The sequence below is a fragment of the Physcomitrium patens genome, chromosome 23 (assembly GCF_059467195.1).
Source record: "Physcomitrium patens ecotype Gransden chromosome 23, ASM5946719v1, whole genome shotgun sequence".
Classification (NCBI taxonomy): domain Eukaryota; kingdom Viridiplantae; phylum Streptophyta; class Bryopsida; order Funariales; family Funariaceae; genus Physcomitrium; species Physcomitrium patens.
Genome location: NC_143432.1, coordinates 8,628,118 through 8,646,610, shown reverse-complemented (window position 1 = coordinate 8,646,610; position 18,493 = coordinate 8,628,118). Strand labels below are relative to the sequence as shown.

The window sequence follows — 18,493 nt, the reverse complement described above, 5'->3', positions numbered from 1 at the left end:
GTAATTTGATTGAAACCTCAAGCATATGTTTGTCCTTTTCAGTTAATGTTATTAACAAAGTTGTCCCTTTTTCCAAACCTTGAGAAAATCACTCTGACAAGGCATCAACCAACCAGTGTGTAATAGGCTCCAAAAAGCAAAGCAAGAAACCAGGTAACTAGATCTCACATAAAGGCCCCGGAAAGGCGCATCGTACTAAGCAGCTATTTATAATAAGGAAGGGCAAGGCTCACTTGTGTGTGATGCGTCACTTGTGGGCTCTCTTCAATGGAGCTTTCCAGCTCGCGGGCGCTGCCATATCCGCGCGACCCATCTCGCCTGATCCTTGCTCGCTCGCTCGCTCTATCTCGCTCTCTGCCTTCAATCCCTCGTGGCTCATGCCGTGCAAATCTGCTCCGCCCCGGCCTCCACCATGCCGCCGGTGAGCTTTTGTTCTGGGTCCACATTGCGCCCAGGTAGCGGAATCCAAGCTTGAGCGACGGCAGGAGTGAGATTTACTCCAGCGAGCAAAATGCAGTCGCTGTGGCTGCGTTTTGAAGGTTCCGCCAGTGTGGGGACAAGCCGCTAGCTTTTAGCTGGGGTTGAATCCTGGGTACGTGGGGTTAAAGGCTCTGGTGGTGGTTGTGGTGATGGTTTGGGGATTGGTGAGATGGCCGACGAGGACACTCTGGGTAATGTGGTGAATTTGTGGGGCTCGTGAACTCAAATTTTGTCTGTTTGGAGGAGTGTGGGTCGAGGGGTTTCGTACATTTGATGTTGGTTTTTGTTTGTGTGTGTGGGTGCGTGTGTGTGTGGTAGAGTAGCGTAGACTCAGTGTCTTCGTAAGCTGAGATGGAGTGGAGTGAAGCTCTGGGATTGAGCGTGTTCCTTCAGTAGCAAGATTATGAGCTGCTGGGCTACGCATTCCGTTTTTTTCTGGAGGTTTACGCTCCGATGATGGGTGGTTGATTCCAGACTCTGGCGTTATTGAAGCCTCGAGAGTTGGATATAGCCCTTCTGGAGCATCTTGCGATCTACAGTTTGTGACTGTTGTAAGAAAAGAATCTTGCAGGGAGGATTAGGTGTTGCAACGGTGGTGAGGGTTTTGTTAGTACATTGTGAACTTGGGCCTGTAGCAGCTTGCAGTCGGTATTCTAATTTCAAATGAAATTCATTTTCGTAAATTATCTTGTTAATCGCCTAGATCATCTGCCGTTGTGCTAACTTCCAAGTAGTTATTGAGGTAATCAAGTTCGCGTATTCTTCCACTCCGTTTAAACCTTTTCAGGGCGCATACAGACAGTGGCAACACTCTACCGCACATGCTTTTGCCACGGAGACTATAGCCCTTCGATTATCCTCTTCCGCTAAGTTAGCTCATCCGAAGTTCTACTCTTCCCAACTACAGTGCGAGCTCAGCCACCAACAAAATACAGGATCTTCCCCAATCTAAATAGCTCCTTCCAATTTCGGAAAGATTAAGGCCCTACCTGTGCTGTTCGTCGAAGGCACTCACTTGGATTAGGTTTGAGTTTGATTCCTAGCTCATTTGTTATTTACTGACAGAATTTGAGCATCCTCGGCTTCACTCTGGGGATATAATACTGGTGGAATGAAGTCAATTCATGTAGTCAATGTGCAATTGCCACCAAAGCCATCCAGTGTGCAAGTGATGGAATTCTGACCCATGTCAGTTCCGATGTTTCAGGTGATGCCTGGAGTCTGAAGCGTCCTGAGCATGAATTAAGCGAATTCATTCTTTGATTTTGATGCAGCAGGCATTCCAACAGGCGGTACTGCTGTTGGGTGGGGATTCAGAAATCTTATTTTGACATAGACGTTCCCAACGAACGTCAGTTTTCCTGATCATCTCTCGAACAATTTAGAGGTACAATTTTCGAAATGGAGGATCTCATGGATGCTGCAAGGCGCGGTGATGTTGACACAGTGCAACAGTTCCTGGAGACTACAGCTAGATGCGTTGACACTGTGATGGCTCCCTTCAACATGTCGCCCCTGCACGTTGCCGCAGCAAATGGTGAACTCGACATGGTGAATCTTATTCTCAGGGGCGAAGTTAATCTGTCCATTATGGATGACCTTCACCGAACGCCCCTCCATCTTGCAGCCTACAACGACCACGCAGAGGTTGCGAAAGCGATTCTGGCGAAGGAAGCAGGTCACTTAGACATCAATGCACCTGCCATGTTTGGCATTACCCCGCTCCACCTCTCTATCATGCGGCGCTCACTTTCTGTAGCTGAGATTCTTGTATCTGAGCACCAAGTCGACAAAATGGCACAGACTGAGGATTTGTTGAGTATACTTCACATGGCGGGCGATGTGGGGCAGGATAATATCGTCACGTTTTTGGCACAAAATCTCGCCGAATCCGACATAAGCAAGCTGATGAGCCCTTCCATGGTTGATCGTATCCAGAGAACGCCCTTACACTACGCAGCCCGCGCTGGCCACGTCGACATCGTCAAGCTCTTCTTCCAACAACCATTTTACGAATATCTCGACGTGAATGCCAAAGACGCAGATGGGCTTACACCTTTGCACCTGGCAGCTCGCGTGGGTCACATCGGCGTAGTGGCGGAGCTTCTCAAGAGTGCAAACCTCTCTGTGAACGCGAAGGCAAGGAACCGAAACACACAAGCAAGCCTTGCTGCTCCCACGGATTTGGAGCTGGAGTACCTTCCTCGACCGTCTCTTGTAGACCCGAAAACTGAAACCAGTAATGGTTTCACTGCCCTGCATCTAGCGGCGCGCGAGGGCCACAAAGGGGTGGTCTTCAGGCTCCTGCGGTGTGCTTCCATACTTGTGAATGTGGAAGACAGTGAAGGCCTGACGCCGTTGCATTACGCTTGTATGCATGGTCAAGCTGAAGTTGTGAAGATGCTCCTGGAGAATCCTAAACGGAACGTGAATGTTGAAAGTCATGATAAGTCGACGCCCTTGCACTTGGGAGTCAAGAGTGGTCATATTCCTACTGTCATCGAACTCCTACGCCAGGTATGTTGAATGCCTTGATTTTAAATTGCACCAGAAAACTAGCCATAGAATTGATAGCATTCGATCCTTTTTGATTGATTGGTTCCCTCAATAGCTGTGCAATCGCATTTCTTGCAGACTGACATCAATTGCAACTGTGAGGACGGAACTGGCTCAACAGCGCTCGACATAGCAGAGAGAGAAGGTCACATAAACCTTGTGTGGCTGCTTCTAGAGCACCCAGTGGAAGTGCGAAAGGACCCGGGAGCAGAGCATTTGTACAGCAAGCAGCTAGAGCTAGCGGCCAAAGAGAAGCACACCGACATTGTGAGGCTCCTCTTTCAAAGAATTTCAGACGAGGTCGCGTTTACAGGGGAAACATCCAACCGCGGCCAGAATTTGCTACACTGGGCGGCGGAGATGGGCTATAAACAATTAACTGGTCACCTTCTAGTGTGGGGCTCTGCGCGGGACATAAACATCCGAGACTCTCTCTACAATACGCCCTTACACTATGCCTCCCAGAAGGGTCATATTGATATTGTTAGAATGCTGCTTGCTCGTCCAGATGTGGATATTAACGCAGAGAATCATAGGAAGGAAACACCGCTACATCTAGCTGCCAGGGAGGGATGGTTCGAAGTAGTGAAGGAGCTCAGCTTGGAGACTTCTGGCCGGTTACGGGCTACTGAGGAGGATAAGTATGACAGAACAGCGCTCCAGCTCGCAGTGGAAAATCGCCACAAGGACATCCAGAAGCTTCTCCTCGAGCGGCCTGATGTGCAAGAGTACGTGAATGGCCTCTACAGGGACAGGCAAGTCTACGTGGATGCAGCTAACGCCATTCTCGTGGGTGCAGCGTTGATTGCTAGTGTCACCTTTGCTGCGTGGTTGCAACCTCCCTTGGGGTATGCTCCTTACGTTGGTGGCGAGGCGGGCGCCTCGCAGCCTACTGGTAACTACGAAGTGTATGCCAATTTGCAGCAACATCCAAGCCTTGAAGTGTTTTGGATCTTCAACACCTTGTCATTTTTTTTCTCCATGGCTACTGTGTTAGCGGGTGCTGGGGGTGTTTTGCCCATGCGTGAGGGGTTTATTAAGGATGCTGTGGAGAAGGTGAGAAGAGCACTTCTGTGGACGGCTCTTCTACTGGCAGGCTCCGTTATTTTTGTTCTGGGGGCATTTGCAACGGCGGGATACGTCGTGCTGCCGCCAATTTCCAAGTATCGCCATAACATGATCGTCGCTATTGTCTTTGGGGGGCTAGTCTGTGGCATCGCGCTTAGCGTCTTCCTGCTCAACCTCTACCAGCTCCTCCCTGAGTGGTGGCGAAACAACGTCGATAACAGAATTTTCCTCAACTGGGAAGAGCTTCGCAGGAGGAAAGCCAAAAATTAACTGTGCGTGGCATCTCAAGAAATGCTGCAGATTTCCGGGTCGTTGCACAAAATGGGTTTTTTTTATTAGTTCGTGATCAGACCTCGGTGACTAATTGTTTGCGGTGTCTTTAGATGATCATTTCATGATTTGATCGGTGTGAATTGCGTGGTTCAGCTCCAAGTCCGCTGCCAAGGACACACTCATTTTGCTTGATCAGGTACCTATTCGTTCCTCCTAATCAATTTTGAGCTTATAGTACTTAACGCTTATGTTCCTATTTCAGACTCCCTCTCGACCGTTTCTGCTTGTTTACAGGCTCTACTTATTATACTTCATCCCAGTTCTGCATGGCCATCTACACTTTGTAGACCGAAATTGATTCATTGTGGTGTAGAGTCCACATGGAGGCAAGCCTTCAATTGGAGTTTTGCTGCATGTTGTGGTAAAGCTGAAAGGATTTACGCGTGACTATCAAACACAGGTATGGAATTATGATGGCCAGTGCTCGGTGGAGGGGCCGTTCTTGACGATCATATACCCAGAGCTTTGATTTAGAATGACAAGTTAACAGCACAATGAGCTATTGCCAGCATTCCCTCTTAGTGGTCACAGAACGTTTAGAAGTGAGAGCATCTTGTATTTCAAACCTGTGACACTCTTTATCTTAACGCCATGGTAGCATTGGAATCAAAAATGTGACGCTCAACTGCTGTGATACACATATACAATCTGTGGGTCCTCAAGCAAGTGCACATTTCCTGGTCTCCCCTCAGACCGGTTTTGAAGTCCAGGTCCACTTTCAGAGCAGAACGTCTTTACCTCAAACTCCTTATTTTTTCTCGCTTTACTGTTGCGATGATTCAGCACACGAAAAAATAAACTTGTAACGTTAATCACCTTTCTTTTCTGAAACGCCGCGTCTAGTCTGAGAAATTGTTCGGGTGCTTGAGCAAAATGTATGGAGAAATGAAGATGCCAAATCTCAAGAACTCTTTTCTAGCCACTCACAAGTCTTGGGTTCAGCGAATGTCTCCTACGCAAGTGAATCCACTTGCCGAAGATTCGTCCATGACTGATCGCCATTATGCTTGGTAAGACCAATCGCTGCCGCCAGTGCGTCTCGAGACAGAACCTGCAATCACATCTGGAACATAGACCATTTCCAAAGAAGACTGACGCTAAACAATTCAAGTGCATTCTAGACTCCAGAGATATGCAGCCAGCCACCCCGTAATGTGCTTAAAAAGTTCCACAGGTTACTAATTTACCGAAATTGAGAGCTCACTTGCTAACCTCTTGTCAGTTTCGGGATTTGCGGATCACGTCATAAACACGGCACGATTATTCTCATTATAGTTTGGCTCGTATTATGTGCTACTGGAGGTGACATGCCGCAATATGCTCTTCGTGCCGTTCAAGGCATGTGGACGAGAGCGTATGAATGAAGCTTGAAATTATGAATCAACAGTGATCCAACCTTGCCAATACCGCGCACTTCTAATAAAACACCGAGTAAAACTGCTCAGGAGTTATAACGTGCCTAACTTCACCGAAATGCAAATAATTGGGAGACTTAAAAAGTTACAAAGTTGCAAATCTGCGTTCAAGTATTCAATCGTCTTAAAACATGCATTGTGAAACGTACTGATTAGGCAAACTTCCCGAGGTGCCAGCGATGGTCAGTACAAACACCATTGCAAAAGATAGATCTCGGATTTCACGAATCATCCCCAGTGATGATTTCATGTATCTTCTTCTGTGAACTTTTTGAGTACATGCAACAAGTTCAATCTCAAAATACATGTGTTATTGATAAAACGTTGTATTTGCAGTATTCATGAGCAATTTCTATGTTGCTTTTTGAATGGGTCGTTAATTTGCTTTTCTTCCATTGCTAGTTGGAACTATCCTTAATGAACCATTCTAATCATGCAATATATAATAATTATTAAATATTTTTAAATTAATTTAAATTTTAAATTTAAAAAAAATATATCCATTGAATTCTTTAAAAATTAAAAAATAATGTCCTATTTACATCTTAAAATTTACCTTCATGTTTCAAAATTTTACAAAAATTGTGGAAATATGTAATATGTATAAACTTGTTTAGTCCTAAATATATATATATATATATATATATATATATATACATACATACATATATATATAGATATATTTTATCAATATTTTATTTATTTTTTCTTCTTTTAAAAATATTTCTTATACATAATTGATTTTTTTAATAAGAATTAATATCAAACCTTGTTTCTAAGCTAATTTAGAAATATTAATACTTATAAGAATTTTAAAAGAAAATTCTTATATATTAAAAATACTAATATAATGATAATAGATTTAATTTCATTGATTCTTTTAATAGAATTTATATATTATATGTTTTGATTTAAAATATTATTTTTTTATATAATTAAATTTTTATTATAAAATTAGAATTGATAAATATCTTTGCATAAATTTATTTATTTATTTATCCTTAAAATTTTAAATTTATATATCTTTACAAACAAAAATAAAAAATAAAGATAATATTACTAATTAATAATATAATTGAGTTATTATTATTATTATTTTAATCTTTAATGATTCAAACTAATTATATATAAATTTATTATAAAAAGATTTATAAATTGATAAAATCTAAGATCTTTCAAATGAAATAAGAAATAAACTCTAATCTTTGCTCTTATCAAAGGTGATTGATAGATTTCTTTAGTTATCAAAAATGTCCTATTCTAAGGCAAGAAGATCATTTAACTATTGAATAATTATTGAGGTTTTTATAACTACCTCTAATTAATATGTTTTGCATGCCATCAAATATAGTATCCACCTCTAATATTAATATTAAGTATTAATTTTCTCTTCTAAGATCATAGTACCATACACATTGTATCTCACCATTTATTTAAGCAAGAACATGTCTTTTTGAAATATGATTTTAAACCAATAAATAAATACTATGTTTAAACTTAAAATATATTATATAGGAATAATAATTTATAATCTTCAAAGAAATTCAAGTAATAATCAAGTAAAGTGGTATTAAAAATATTAAGTTAAAACCATTTTAGCAATTTAAGAAGTATTTGTAAAGCTTATATCTATGAACTTAAAAGCTACTTAAGTTTATTTAGAAATAAATAAAGGGGTTGTAAATAATATTAATTTTTTTTTAAGTAATATCATTTAGAAATGTAATTAATATCTATTATATTATTTTATATTAATTTGTTATCTAATTCTTCTCAAATTATAGGAAGAATTAGATTTATGGTTGGATGTAGCAATTTGCTTTATAGATTATGTTTTAAGAAGATAATTGTGCATAATAAAAGATCTAATTGACAAAATAGAGATATATTATAAATCCTATTATGGTTAAGGAGTATTTGACCTATCAACCAAATGATTAATATTTATCACTTGTGAATTTAGAACCCAATTAGAAATAGCCTTAGAAGAATTTGGTCAAAATAAAAAAATCTAGAAAATGTACTAGAAAGCACAAAAGACATAAGAAAAATGAACTAAGACCAAATATTCTTGTAGCATATGGAATTCATTATCTATATTATATGATACATATGTATTTTTTTTAATCCATATTTTTATTATAAATCCAAATACAAATCTATATAAAAATCTACAAGCTAATGCGAATTTACAGTGTACCAAGTAATATGAGACTTTCTTTAGCTCCAAATTTGCTTGAAAAAGTGACAATAGAAAAAAAGTGGTGTCAAAAGAAGAAGAGGTAGAACTCCTAAGATATCTAAATTCACTCAAGGTAGAAGAATTTGACCATTTCTTATTAAAAGTGGAAATTGGTGGATCTATATTGATTTACAATAATGAAGAAGATGTAGCTTTTATTTACAAAGCCACTTTAGGCTTAAAGAGACTTGATAGAGTGATAGACATAACTGAAATTGATGACTTTCTGATTAAATTTGAAACATGATGTAATAGTTAAGTTATAAGAAGATCAAGGTTTAATTCCTACAATATATAGTAGACACTCTTCTAATACTTAGAAGGTGCTTTCATATACAACTATTTAAAATTTAAGACCAAAGAATAAAGTTGAAATTGAAGAATTCAAAAATTATTGGATAATGGATTTTAAGAATTTATTTGGAAAACAAGTGTAGAAATAAGGATGCAAAGTTGGTAGTAATAGTCACACAAGTGAAGATTGATGGTGGATTCAAGGCAATTAACAAAAACTTAAATTTTATCTTATTATAAAAATATTTAAGGTACTTCAATTAAATTACTAAAGCCAATATTTTGAAAATTTTTTAGGATTCTATTAGTTTTGATTAATAATAATAAAAACAAATACCTTGATGTTTTTTACTACCTATGAAATTTGGTAGAAAGAATTAAATGAATAGCTATTTTTTTAAGCTATCTTTTATTAATATATTATTCTAGACTTACATCTAAAAGAATTGATTAGAGCTAAAGTATTGAATTTATCTTCTAATAATCCTTCTACTTTAGAATATGTGTTTTTGCCCAAAAGTTCTATTTCAATTAATTTGGCAAAGAAAAAATTGATAATATCTATGATAAAAAAAGTTCTAAAATCTATAAAAAAAAAGAAGAAAAGAGGATAAGTTTCTTCTTATCAAAAGCCCCATACTAACATATTATAGGCAAGAAGATACATATAAAATAAAGTCCAAGCCACTTAGGAAAAATATTATTTATGGTAGAAATCTTCTATTCTTCGTATAGCTATTTATGGCAAGAAGATAGATAGCTAAAAATATAGAAATAAAGATCATTCTTATTTAAAGATAATTGAAGCTTAATTGGCATTGATTATAGCTTCATTTAAAACCAATGACATTTTGACTATAAAAAAAAGAAGAATTCCATTATTTTATTGAAAATAAGATGATTTTTTATGAAATATGATTTTATGGAAAATAAAGTTTTTATTGTAAGAATCACCATTTATAAGACATCTTTATTTTTTCTTTAAATGATTGAATCACTTGAATTTAATATAACTAAAGTATTAGAGATTGCAACTTTATATAAGACTAAAGAAAATTGACCTATAGCAGCAATGAAAATAGTGGCATTTGATAAATGTGACTTTGCAAATGAGTCATTAGAAGGAGTTAGTCTTTATGCTTTAGCAACTTAAATTCAAACCATACCACAAAGATCAACAATTAAATATTAAAATATTAAAATATTTAATATTTGTTGTAAATTGTAGGACCTAGAGATAAGATTTTCATACTAATATGATAAAGTTGCATTTAATATTTTAGATTTGCACAAAGATACATTAGATTTTTTTTATTTTTTTTATTTTTTATTATCAACACATTTTTAGATAGGTCAAAGAAGGCCATTGGAATTATAATTCAATTATTTTTGATTAAATTGCAACTTAACAATGTTATGGAAGAATAAGCAATTAAAATTAAGCTTCTACAAAACCTAGTTATAAAAAATATTATTTAACTAAAGTCCATAATATAATGTTAATATAGAAATTTAAAGAATTATTACTTTAACAAGCCAAAGATACATTTTCAAAGATATGGAAATATCAATCCTTACAACTTAGAAATTGGAGGCCATCATAATATTTTAAAAATCTTATTTAGTAATAACAACATCAATTATATGGCAACTTCACAAGCAAGGTATTTATTTATTAAATTTATTTGGTGGTATTAGTAATCTCTTAAGCAAATTCTTATAGTTATTTTTAAATCTCAATAATAATTAATTTAATTATTTATTTCAATTAAAAATATTTGCACATTTCAATCTTTAAGCAAAAAACAAGCATACAAAGTTTGAGATGAAATCTAACTTACCAAATAAAAGAAAGAGCTCATAATACTCACAAATATTGGCTATCTTCCTTCTTTAACCTTAATGTTGATCTTCATGAAAAATCACTCCTTATTGAATAGTTCAATTATTCTTTGAATTGATAAAAATATAAATATATAAGTACAAAATGATTTCACAATTTTTTTCTTCAATTGAACTAATAGATTTTTGAAGATCATAGAAAATCTTAGTGATCCTAAAATTCAAATATTTGAGACTCTAATTTAATAAAAACTTCCAAATCTTTTAATTAAATTAAAATTTATAAAATATAATTAAGAAATACAATAAAAAATTCACAAAATTTTACTTATAAATTTTCTATAATATCCAAAAATTCCTCAAATATATAAGCATCTTTTAATTTCTCAAAATCCAAAATCTTTGAATACATTTTTTACTTTGGAAAGCTCTCAAAAGTTCAATATGCATCCAAATCACTTGAAACCAATGTTAAAACAAAATTTTTGAATTTTATTCTCAAATTCTTCTCTTCAATCAGCAAAAGAATCTCAAATTACCATAAGTATGCAGTTCTTTGCATTGAGGTTTGATTTCGACTATGCTTCACAACTAGTCTTTTTTGGATATCAATTCTTGCTTTCTTAAGGTAATTTTTGCTACAAACAACTCTTAATTTTTTATAAAGATGCCCACATTATTTATTTTTCTAATTTACTTTATTTTTCCTTATTTATGATTATACAAAGTAAATATAAGTTTTTTTTTGAAAAAGATATTATTAACACCAAAAGTTTTTACTACCTTCTTATCTATTATCTATATTTTTCTACTATATCTTTGAAATAGGCACTTCTATAATAAAACCTAGATTTTTATCTTTTACCATATAGTTGTGTTACAACATGAGAATATTTATAATAGTTATTATATTCATTGGTTGTATATCTTGAATAAATTGTAGTGATCTATTTTTTTTTTAAGCACTAAAAATCAACCACTAGATTGTGGAGAAAAAAAAGGCTTTAAAATCTTTATTTTGATCTTTTCTTTTAATATGCCTATAAATTTAGACAAGTATACCATTGGCACTAGAATTAGCCTTAAGTTACAAAGCACATGTGGTATAATAAAGATAATTATAAGAGCTAGAATACTAGAATTCACACATCTTCATGAGGTTGAAAAAAAATGATATACTTGATTTTGTAAGTATCTTTTTGAAATATTTAATTTCTTTTTTAAACTCTTATTTCTTGATGCTTCTTCCACCTATTCTAAAAACTTTTCTAGCAAAGGTTTGGCAAATATTTTATATTCTTATTTATTATCTTATATTTTATTTTGATAATAAATTCTAATGGTTAAAGAGATTTAAACACATAATAAATATCCCTTGAATAAATTTATACAACATTTTTACCATTTTTTAATTAAATTAATGCAATCAATTCTAATAAATTTTCTAATCTATTTTCTTCATAAATACAAAAAATCTTTATATCATCTTCTTATGTTTCTAATTCTTGTAATATTAAAAAATATATAAAAGTATATTTAAATTTTCAACTTTCTTAAACATAATACTTTTATTTTTAAAAATACTAAGAAAGCTTGTATTAAAGGCACATATATCTTAAAAGAATATATTCTCTTTTTTACCTCTAATATCTTGTTTTATAATGGTACTTTTATAAAATCCTTAAATTCTTCAGCAATTCTTGGTAATGGATTCTCTTTTAACCTATTTTGATTTTTCTCAAAATTGAGAGGCATAATTCAAAATTATATTGCATTTTTTCCATCATCATTGTGTATCCATGTACAAGCTAAACCATTATCAAATAATTTTGTCTCCATTTGTATTGACGTAATATATAATTGCTCCAAAATAATTAGATAAGATGTTGTAATTTAGAAAAATATTATTTATTTATTTATTTATTTTTATTGAAATATCACTAATTCAAATTTTAACATCTAAACAAGGACTATACAACTCACCTTGTATATTATTACTTATTCATATTGTATATCCACACTCTATATCAATTGGCTACCTTAGCCTTTTATAAGATTTCTACATCTAAGATTTATCTCAAAACTATGGCCAACTAAAGCAACAATTGGTTCTTCTATTTTTTCAACCTTCACTAATACTTTTGTAGTTGCAATATCTCAATGTTTCTAAGTATAATGACTTAAGCCTCTATCTCTTTGATTATGATTCTCCCTTCATTTATTAATTGCTTACATTAATTACTAAATTCTTTTTCATTTTTGTATATGCTTATATCAATAATATGATTTAATCTAACTACATCCATTAATTGCCTCTTCTAGTTAACACTATCAATAATAATATTATAAAATTCTATCTTTGCAATTTCTAGAGTCTCTTCTAATATGAATTCAATCTTAGTATTAAGTATATAGTTTTCAATCACATCTTTTAAATTTGTGGTTGCTTCAGTATTAGAGAGTATTTTATAAGGTATTGATTTTTTTTTTTTTTTTTTTTTTTTTTTTTTTAATCTTCTTCTTTTTTTAAAAAAATTTGTTTTCTTTCTCCTCTAATTTTATTACAGCATCTTTTGTGAGTAATTATTAGAGATTATCTTGTTTTATTTAAGAAAAAAACATAACCAAATAAAATCTGATATCAAAAAATTAAAATTTAAGCACATAAAGCATAAAATATATATCATACTTGAATTATGACAATATCAATTCTTTGCTCTCTCTCTCTCTTTCTATATATATATATATATATATAATTATAATTAAAAAAAATTATAAAAATTTATACCAAATTACATCATGTTTAATAAAATTTGTATAAAATACAAAAGTTATATTATGTCACTTATAATACCAATAAAATACAAAAGTTATATTATGTCACTTATAATACCAATCAATATTGCTAAAGTTTAATTTAAAAAATATTTCCTTTAATTGCAAAATATACTTTTTTTTTTTTTTTTTTTTTTTTTTTTACCTTTTATGTTATTTATAATACATTTGTCTTATACTAAACTAAAATTAAAAAAAAGAAAACAACTTTACAAATTCCATAACTTTGAACTCATCGTTAATACCTAATTTAATATTCTCCTAAAATTATAGTCCATCTTCCTCTTCTCCCACTAACTTGATTTGTTTTCACGTAAATTCTACATTATTGTATTTCTCATTGGCTTCTCTATTCTTTTAAAAAAAAATAATAATAAAAATAAATTCTAATCTACTCACCTAGTAAGGAGAGTTGATGTTCAGCATGTTGGATGGAAAAGTGGCTCATGGATGGATGGATGGATAGATGGCTTGATCCATTTCTACTTTTCCCAGACATTAACACTGCATGTTGTCATCGTATTTAAATTCAGTGCGAAATTCATCCCACATTGTTTAAACGAAACCAGGCACAACCTCATCGATACATCGTGTCGTGATTGCAGGATTGGATTTCTGAGAAGAGATTCGCTGGTGATCCTCTTTGTTGGCAAGGTGATTCTCAGGCCGGCTGCTGTGGATCGGAAGCATGTGCGCGATGCACACAAGAAGGGTTTGTTGAGTGGTTCCAGATCCGCTGCTAGTTGCACAATTTTGTTTACAGTGCATCGGTGATGATAAGGAGTGTAACTTGGTGTCACAGTGATCGAGTCAGAGAATGTTTTCACTCCTTGATTTCACGGGATGGGAATAGAGACTGAAACCTGTTTCATGTGATGTGCCAATCTCACAATTCTACATGACGTAGTTAAGTGAGGAAAGTAGTTAGTTAGGGTGTATTTTGAGAAAGAGATGGAATGCGTTGTGTTTTGAAGAGTTTTATTTTATTTTATTTTATTTTTTCATTTCCTACCTGCGGAGCCTCTTCGACTTCAGTGGTGGGATCCGTGATAGCTGTCATTAATTCAGACGAAACCCTAATCCTGCCCACCCAACCCTCTCCCCACTTGTTGACAAGCCACACAGACTTCACTGTCGTGAATCATTACTGGATGCTCAGTAATGTAATCTCCTAAGTCACCAGCAGAAAGGCAAAACGGTCAGTTGAAAGTGCTTACAGTAGCAGGCATCCAGCCACAGATGTGTTGTGTTGAGCTTAACAATTGGCTCGACCACAATATAGTTTGGACCACCCACCTGAAAGGTGATATTTGAAAAGAGATAATTAATTGTCACCGCCAGTGTCAAACATCATTCCTGTTCTTCCAGTTTCAGGAATCGCCGGGTATTCACTTAAATTTTTTATTTCTGCTCTAAGACCTCCGCTATAATCAGAGGGGTTCTGCTTCATATTTAATCAGATGTCTAAAAATTAGGGCAAAACCTGTTTTATCACACCACATCGACAAAGAGAAATGAGAGAAGTGTACAAGATGCTGCGAAAAAAGATTGACGGATGGACGCCGACTTTTTGCGCGATCGACCTGACCCCTCGCCCGTCAGGAGGGGGAGGTCAAGAGTTGGTCAGGTTCTTCTCTCCCATTCGTTGCAATCAGTCTCATTTACGACGTTTTTCCGAAATTTTCTTCTGCATAACCACCCTACCAATTGCACTGAAATTTGAGGCAAACTTGACAGCCTATGACAACAGCACGTCGTAGAAAATGAACTTGTCAAGGATTTTGCGTTGGTAATAGCTGCTGTCCATATCTGTCCCCTTAAAGTAGGCAATAAAATTACACGTATACGGCGATGAGCGACGAGGTACAAGCAAACTTTGAGGTTGTTGTGAGGAAGTGATTGCGATAGACTTAAGGTGGGGACGTGTATGCACAGCGGTCCCAAGATACAAAAACAGAGCCCAGAGACGGTTTAGCTGCCATGGCTATTCAAGGTGGTGAGAGCGGTGGGAATGGTGACCCCGTCTGCCGTGTTCAAAGAGTAGTGAGTCATTCCATCAGCCTCTCCCCTGCCGAGAGAGAGGGACAGTACGCACAGAATCCTGGAGAGCTTGCAGTCGGAAATTTGGTGGAGCTCAAAACAGAATTTGATCGCGTCAAGAAATCGTTTATAACTCTCCCGGACCAGGTGGCATAGCTCCCGAAAATGAATCCCTGCGGTAAGGACTTGATTCTCTAATTCTGCAACCTTGTAAGAATTGAACACAGTAAATCTCATCAGTGACAGAATAACTCTAATCTTCTCTTCGCATGCAGGTGTTTATGCAAACCATAACGTGCGACTTGCAAAAATTAACGTCTATGGGTTCGATTACGATTACACGTTGGCACATTATACTCCTGCATTGCAGTGCATCATATACGATCTCGCGAGGAATCACCTTGTGGAGGAGGTGAGCTCGTGATGCAAATCTCCTTTGCAGAGACTGTACATTGCATATATTATCTAATAAGCAAGTCAGTCGATTCTGCTAACTGAAGCTTTAATAGGAAGATTCATGGATGTATGTCAAACAGCACAGGTACCCGGATTCCTGCTTAAATTTCCAGTATGATGCTAGTTTCCCCATCCGAGGTCTATACTATGACAAGAAAATGGGGTACCTGCTCAAGTTAGACCTCTTCAACTCGGTCCAGCCCGGTGGGTGCTTCTTCGGCCGGCGCAGGGTAATGCTTAAACCATCTCAGCATTTGAAAAATAGAATTTGTCCTACGCTTGTTTTTAGTACATTCCCTGTGAAATCAATTCATTCTTACAAATACAATCAATTAATACCGTTTGCAGCTTGACGAGGATGAGTTGGAGTCTTGTTATCCTGGGAAGCACGTGAGTGCGGAACATATACGCAACCTTGTACCTCTTATGGATCTCTTCTGCCTCAGTGAGGTATAAAACTCAACTCGCATACTCCTACAAGTAGCGTCCTGTTCTTGCTATGCGTTGGGATGTTTATACAATTGGACTGAATGTGAAGCCTGCGATGCGGAGAACGCAGGTATGCCTGCTAGCAGATGTTATCCAACACTTCGTAAACCAGAAGCTACGCTTCGACTGCACCTACGTGTACGAAGACGTCCAGAAATGCATCAAATACATCCACACGAGTGGAAACCTGCACCGTGAAATCTTGAGCAATCCAGCCAAGTACCTGCAAAAAAATGTGTGCTCAAGTCTCATCATCTGTATTGTAGCATCTGCAACTCCTCAGTTATACACACATACTATGAGGCTTTATAAACTCCAATCTCGACCAAAGTTTCTTTGAATGTCTAGTCTTTGCTTCACTTCTTCAATCCTTGTAAGGTTTGTTAATCTGCAGCCAAAATTGATAGAGATGCTTCATACGTTGAAAGAAAGAGGAAAGAAGATGTTCATATTGACCAATTCGCCCTTCCCTTTTGTCGACAGTGGTATGAAGTTCCTCTTTCAGGTAATCTGCTTAGGAATATGTTTCCTTTAGAGGACATCTGTTGCCTTGGAATAGCGTAAATGATCAGAAGAGCCACGAAAGGTGAAAATATTATCGTGGCTTGAAACAGGAAACAGGGCAGGCACAAAACTGGAGGGACCTGTTTGAGGTGGTGATTGCTCTTTCAGATAAACCGAACTTCTACCATTCCCAAAGACCTTTCAGGTTTTCCTTCACTTAGAAAAGTCGTACTTTGCTGATTCTGTGCTCTTGTGACGACGCTTGTAGCAAGGAAAAGGCACCTGCACAATCACATGATTTGAAGTATTACCCATGAAGTACCTCGCAATTGGCTTCGCAGTCAGGTGTAAAATTAGATATTTGCATGACTGTTCCAGAGCTTATCATCATAAAAAAGATGTCCTGTTGTTCACAAAAGTGGAATCCTTCGAGCCACACGGTGTGTACTATCATGGCTGTCTCAAAGACTTTGCAGAGATTACTAAATGGAAGGGGTCTGAGGTAAGTACTTGATTCTTCGAGAATCTCTCATTGGACCATCCAACATGGTCCCCATAACTATAACACAGTCAAATATGTGCCCCAAACATCCTCAGCTTTGATGCATCATACCTGTCAGTTTCTGTTTCTCATTTAAATGTCCACTTGCATCTGCTACTAGGTGTAAGCCAATCTCCTCTCATTCTAATCTAATGGGAGTCTGTGCAGGTGCTCTATTTTGGGGATCATTTGTTCAGCGATCTGAGAGGTCCTGCACAAGCCGGATGGCATACCGCTGCTGTTATTCGGGAGCTTGAGGTACCCAGTACTTGATCTCTGCTATCCAAGGTTGAGAAACTAAGTAAATTGCAAGCTCATGTGCAGGCACTAGCATTATCAAAAACAGGAGGGTAATTGCAAGCACTTAGAACTCATTTAAGTTTCTTTCGTGAAACAGAGAGAAATTTCAACACAGAATGAGACTGAGTACCGATTTCAGCAGGTAGGTTGGTCCTTACATCGCCACTCTATTACCATCTGAGCCTGCAGTCTTTAGCAACATAAAACCTGCAGAGGTACTTCACCTATTCACACGGCGAAGTGCTTGTAGGCAAGATACAACAAGTTGAAAGAAGTGTTGGGAAAGTTTCATGGACGATCCGCTGCCATTACAAAGGAAGAGAACAACATCTTAGGGGAGTTGAGGGAGCTTCGTAGCAAATCAAGACAAGCTATGAAGGAGATGTTCAACACAAATTTTGGGTCCACGTTCTTGACAGACACCGGCAAGGAATCTGCGTTTGCATACAATGTACAGAGGTATGCAGATATCTATACGAGCAGGCTGGAGAATTTTCTGTTCATCTCAAGTGATGCGTGGCTCTTCAGTCCTCTGAATGTGAAGATATTGCCTCACCACATCAAGGTAATACTTTCTCCCTAATGTATGACTCTTTCTATAAATGGTGCGAAAAAATCGGTTAATATCGATCTTCTCTTATTAAATTCCTGCATTACATGATACAGGTATTTCCTGCCGAAAAGGAAGGAGGCCAATTAACAATACAGTGACTACAGACTTCTCGTGAAGTCAAGCACTCAAGGACCCTAACAACCCTCAATGTTTATATTGAAATATAATGTATTTGCAAAGAAGCCCAGCACCACTTCATGTTTTTGAAGTATGAAATCTATCTGCGCTGATTTAACAATGAAACAGAAGATCAACTAAAAACTTGATTAATTAGTCCGAATAGAAATACGTTCAGATCAAAGACATTAACTCATCAATACCAAATTTGAAGCGAAGAAAGTTCAACTAACACGAGATAACCACAACTACAGAGTTGAGTGTATGCGTACACGCTTCGACATACAGAATGGTCCTCATCCATGACCATCAACGAATCTCAAAAAGTAAGGGCAATTACTTTCTACAATCAAAATTATTAAAACGTC

General features: G+C 36.0%; 2 protein-coding genes and 1 long non-coding RNA gene across 15 annotated transcripts; 2 read left to right on the top strand and 1 right to left on the bottom strand.

Moving 5' to 3' along the window:
* Positions 1-246: 246 nt before the first annotated feature.
* LOC112275962 (uncharacterized) lies at positions 247-5,268 on the top strand. Of its 10 annotated transcripts, XM_024506802.3 has the most exons (5): positions 273-592; positions 1,688-2,997; positions 3,115-4,376; positions 4,531-4,573; positions 4,672-5,268. In XM_024506802.3, the coding sequence occupies exons 2-3, from the start codon at positions 1,882-1,884 to the stop codon at positions 4,372-4,374; spliced, it is 2,376 nt and encodes a 791-aa protein (XP_024362570.1). In that variant the 5' UTR covers positions 273-592; positions 1,688-1,881; the 3' UTR covers positions 4,375-4,376; positions 4,531-4,573; positions 4,672-5,268. The 10 variants fall into 10 exon arrangements, 4 of the variants coding, with proteins under 4 accessions (XP_024362570.1, XP_024362572.1, XP_024362569.1 ...); XR_016500265.1 differs by having other exon boundaries at positions 247-1,504; positions 3,115-4,573; positions 4,838-5,268; XR_012216574.2 differs by having other exon boundaries at positions 249-1,504; positions 3,115-4,573; positions 4,751-5,268.
* Positions 5,269-14,824: 9,556 nt separating this feature from the next.
* On the bottom strand, positions 14,825-15,867 carry LOC112275801 (uncharacterized). Its single transcript, XR_002967865.3, has 2 exons — positions 15,729-15,867; positions 14,825-15,312 (listed from the first exon to the last, which is right to left on the bottom strand). It is a non-coding gene; the product is annotated as an uncharacterized LOC112275801 (long non-coding RNA).
* On the top strand, positions 15,143-18,224 carry LOC112275796 (uncharacterized). Of its 4 annotated transcripts, XM_024506439.3 has the most exons (12): positions 15,143-15,283; positions 15,381-15,517; positions 15,642-15,791; positions 15,910-16,011; positions 16,121-16,285; positions 16,445-16,555; positions 16,665-16,759; positions 16,933-17,056; positions 17,264-17,353; positions 17,493-17,537; positions 17,646-17,960; positions 18,062-18,224. In XM_024506439.3, the coding sequence occupies exons 1-12, from the start codon at positions 15,271-15,273 to the stop codon at positions 18,104-18,106; spliced, it is 1,392 nt and encodes a 463-aa protein (XP_024362207.1). In that variant the 5' UTR covers positions 15,143-15,270; the 3' UTR covers positions 18,107-18,224. The 4 variants fall into 4 exon arrangements, with proteins under 4 accessions (XP_024362207.1, XP_090102849.1, XP_090102848.1 ...); XM_090246723.1 differs by lacking the exon at positions 16,445-16,555 and having other exon boundaries at positions 15,647-15,791; XM_090246722.1 differs by lacking the exon at positions 16,445-16,555 and having other exon boundaries at positions 15,202-15,283.
* Positions 18,225-18,493: the final 269 nt, after the last annotated feature.

Excerpts from the sequence above, each read along its gene's own strand:
- LOC112275962 (XM_024506802.3), top strand. The coding sequence starts at position 1,882 with ATGGAGGATCTCATGGATGCTGCAAGGCGCGGTGATGTTGACACAGTG. Across the intron at positions 2,998-3,114 it reads TCATCGAACTCCTACGCCAG|ACTGACATCAATTGCAACTG; the intron begins GTATGTTGAATG and ends CATTTCTTGCAG.
- LOC112275796 (XM_024506439.3), top strand. Across the intron at positions 16,556-16,664 it reads GTATGAAGTTCCTCTTTCAG|GAAACAGGGCAGGCACAAAA; the intron begins GTAATCTGCTTA and ends GGCTTGAAACAG. Across the intron at positions 17,354-17,492 it reads CTGTTATTCGGGAGCTTGAG|AGAGAAATTTCAACACAGAA; the intron begins GTACCCAGTACT and ends TTCGTGAAACAG.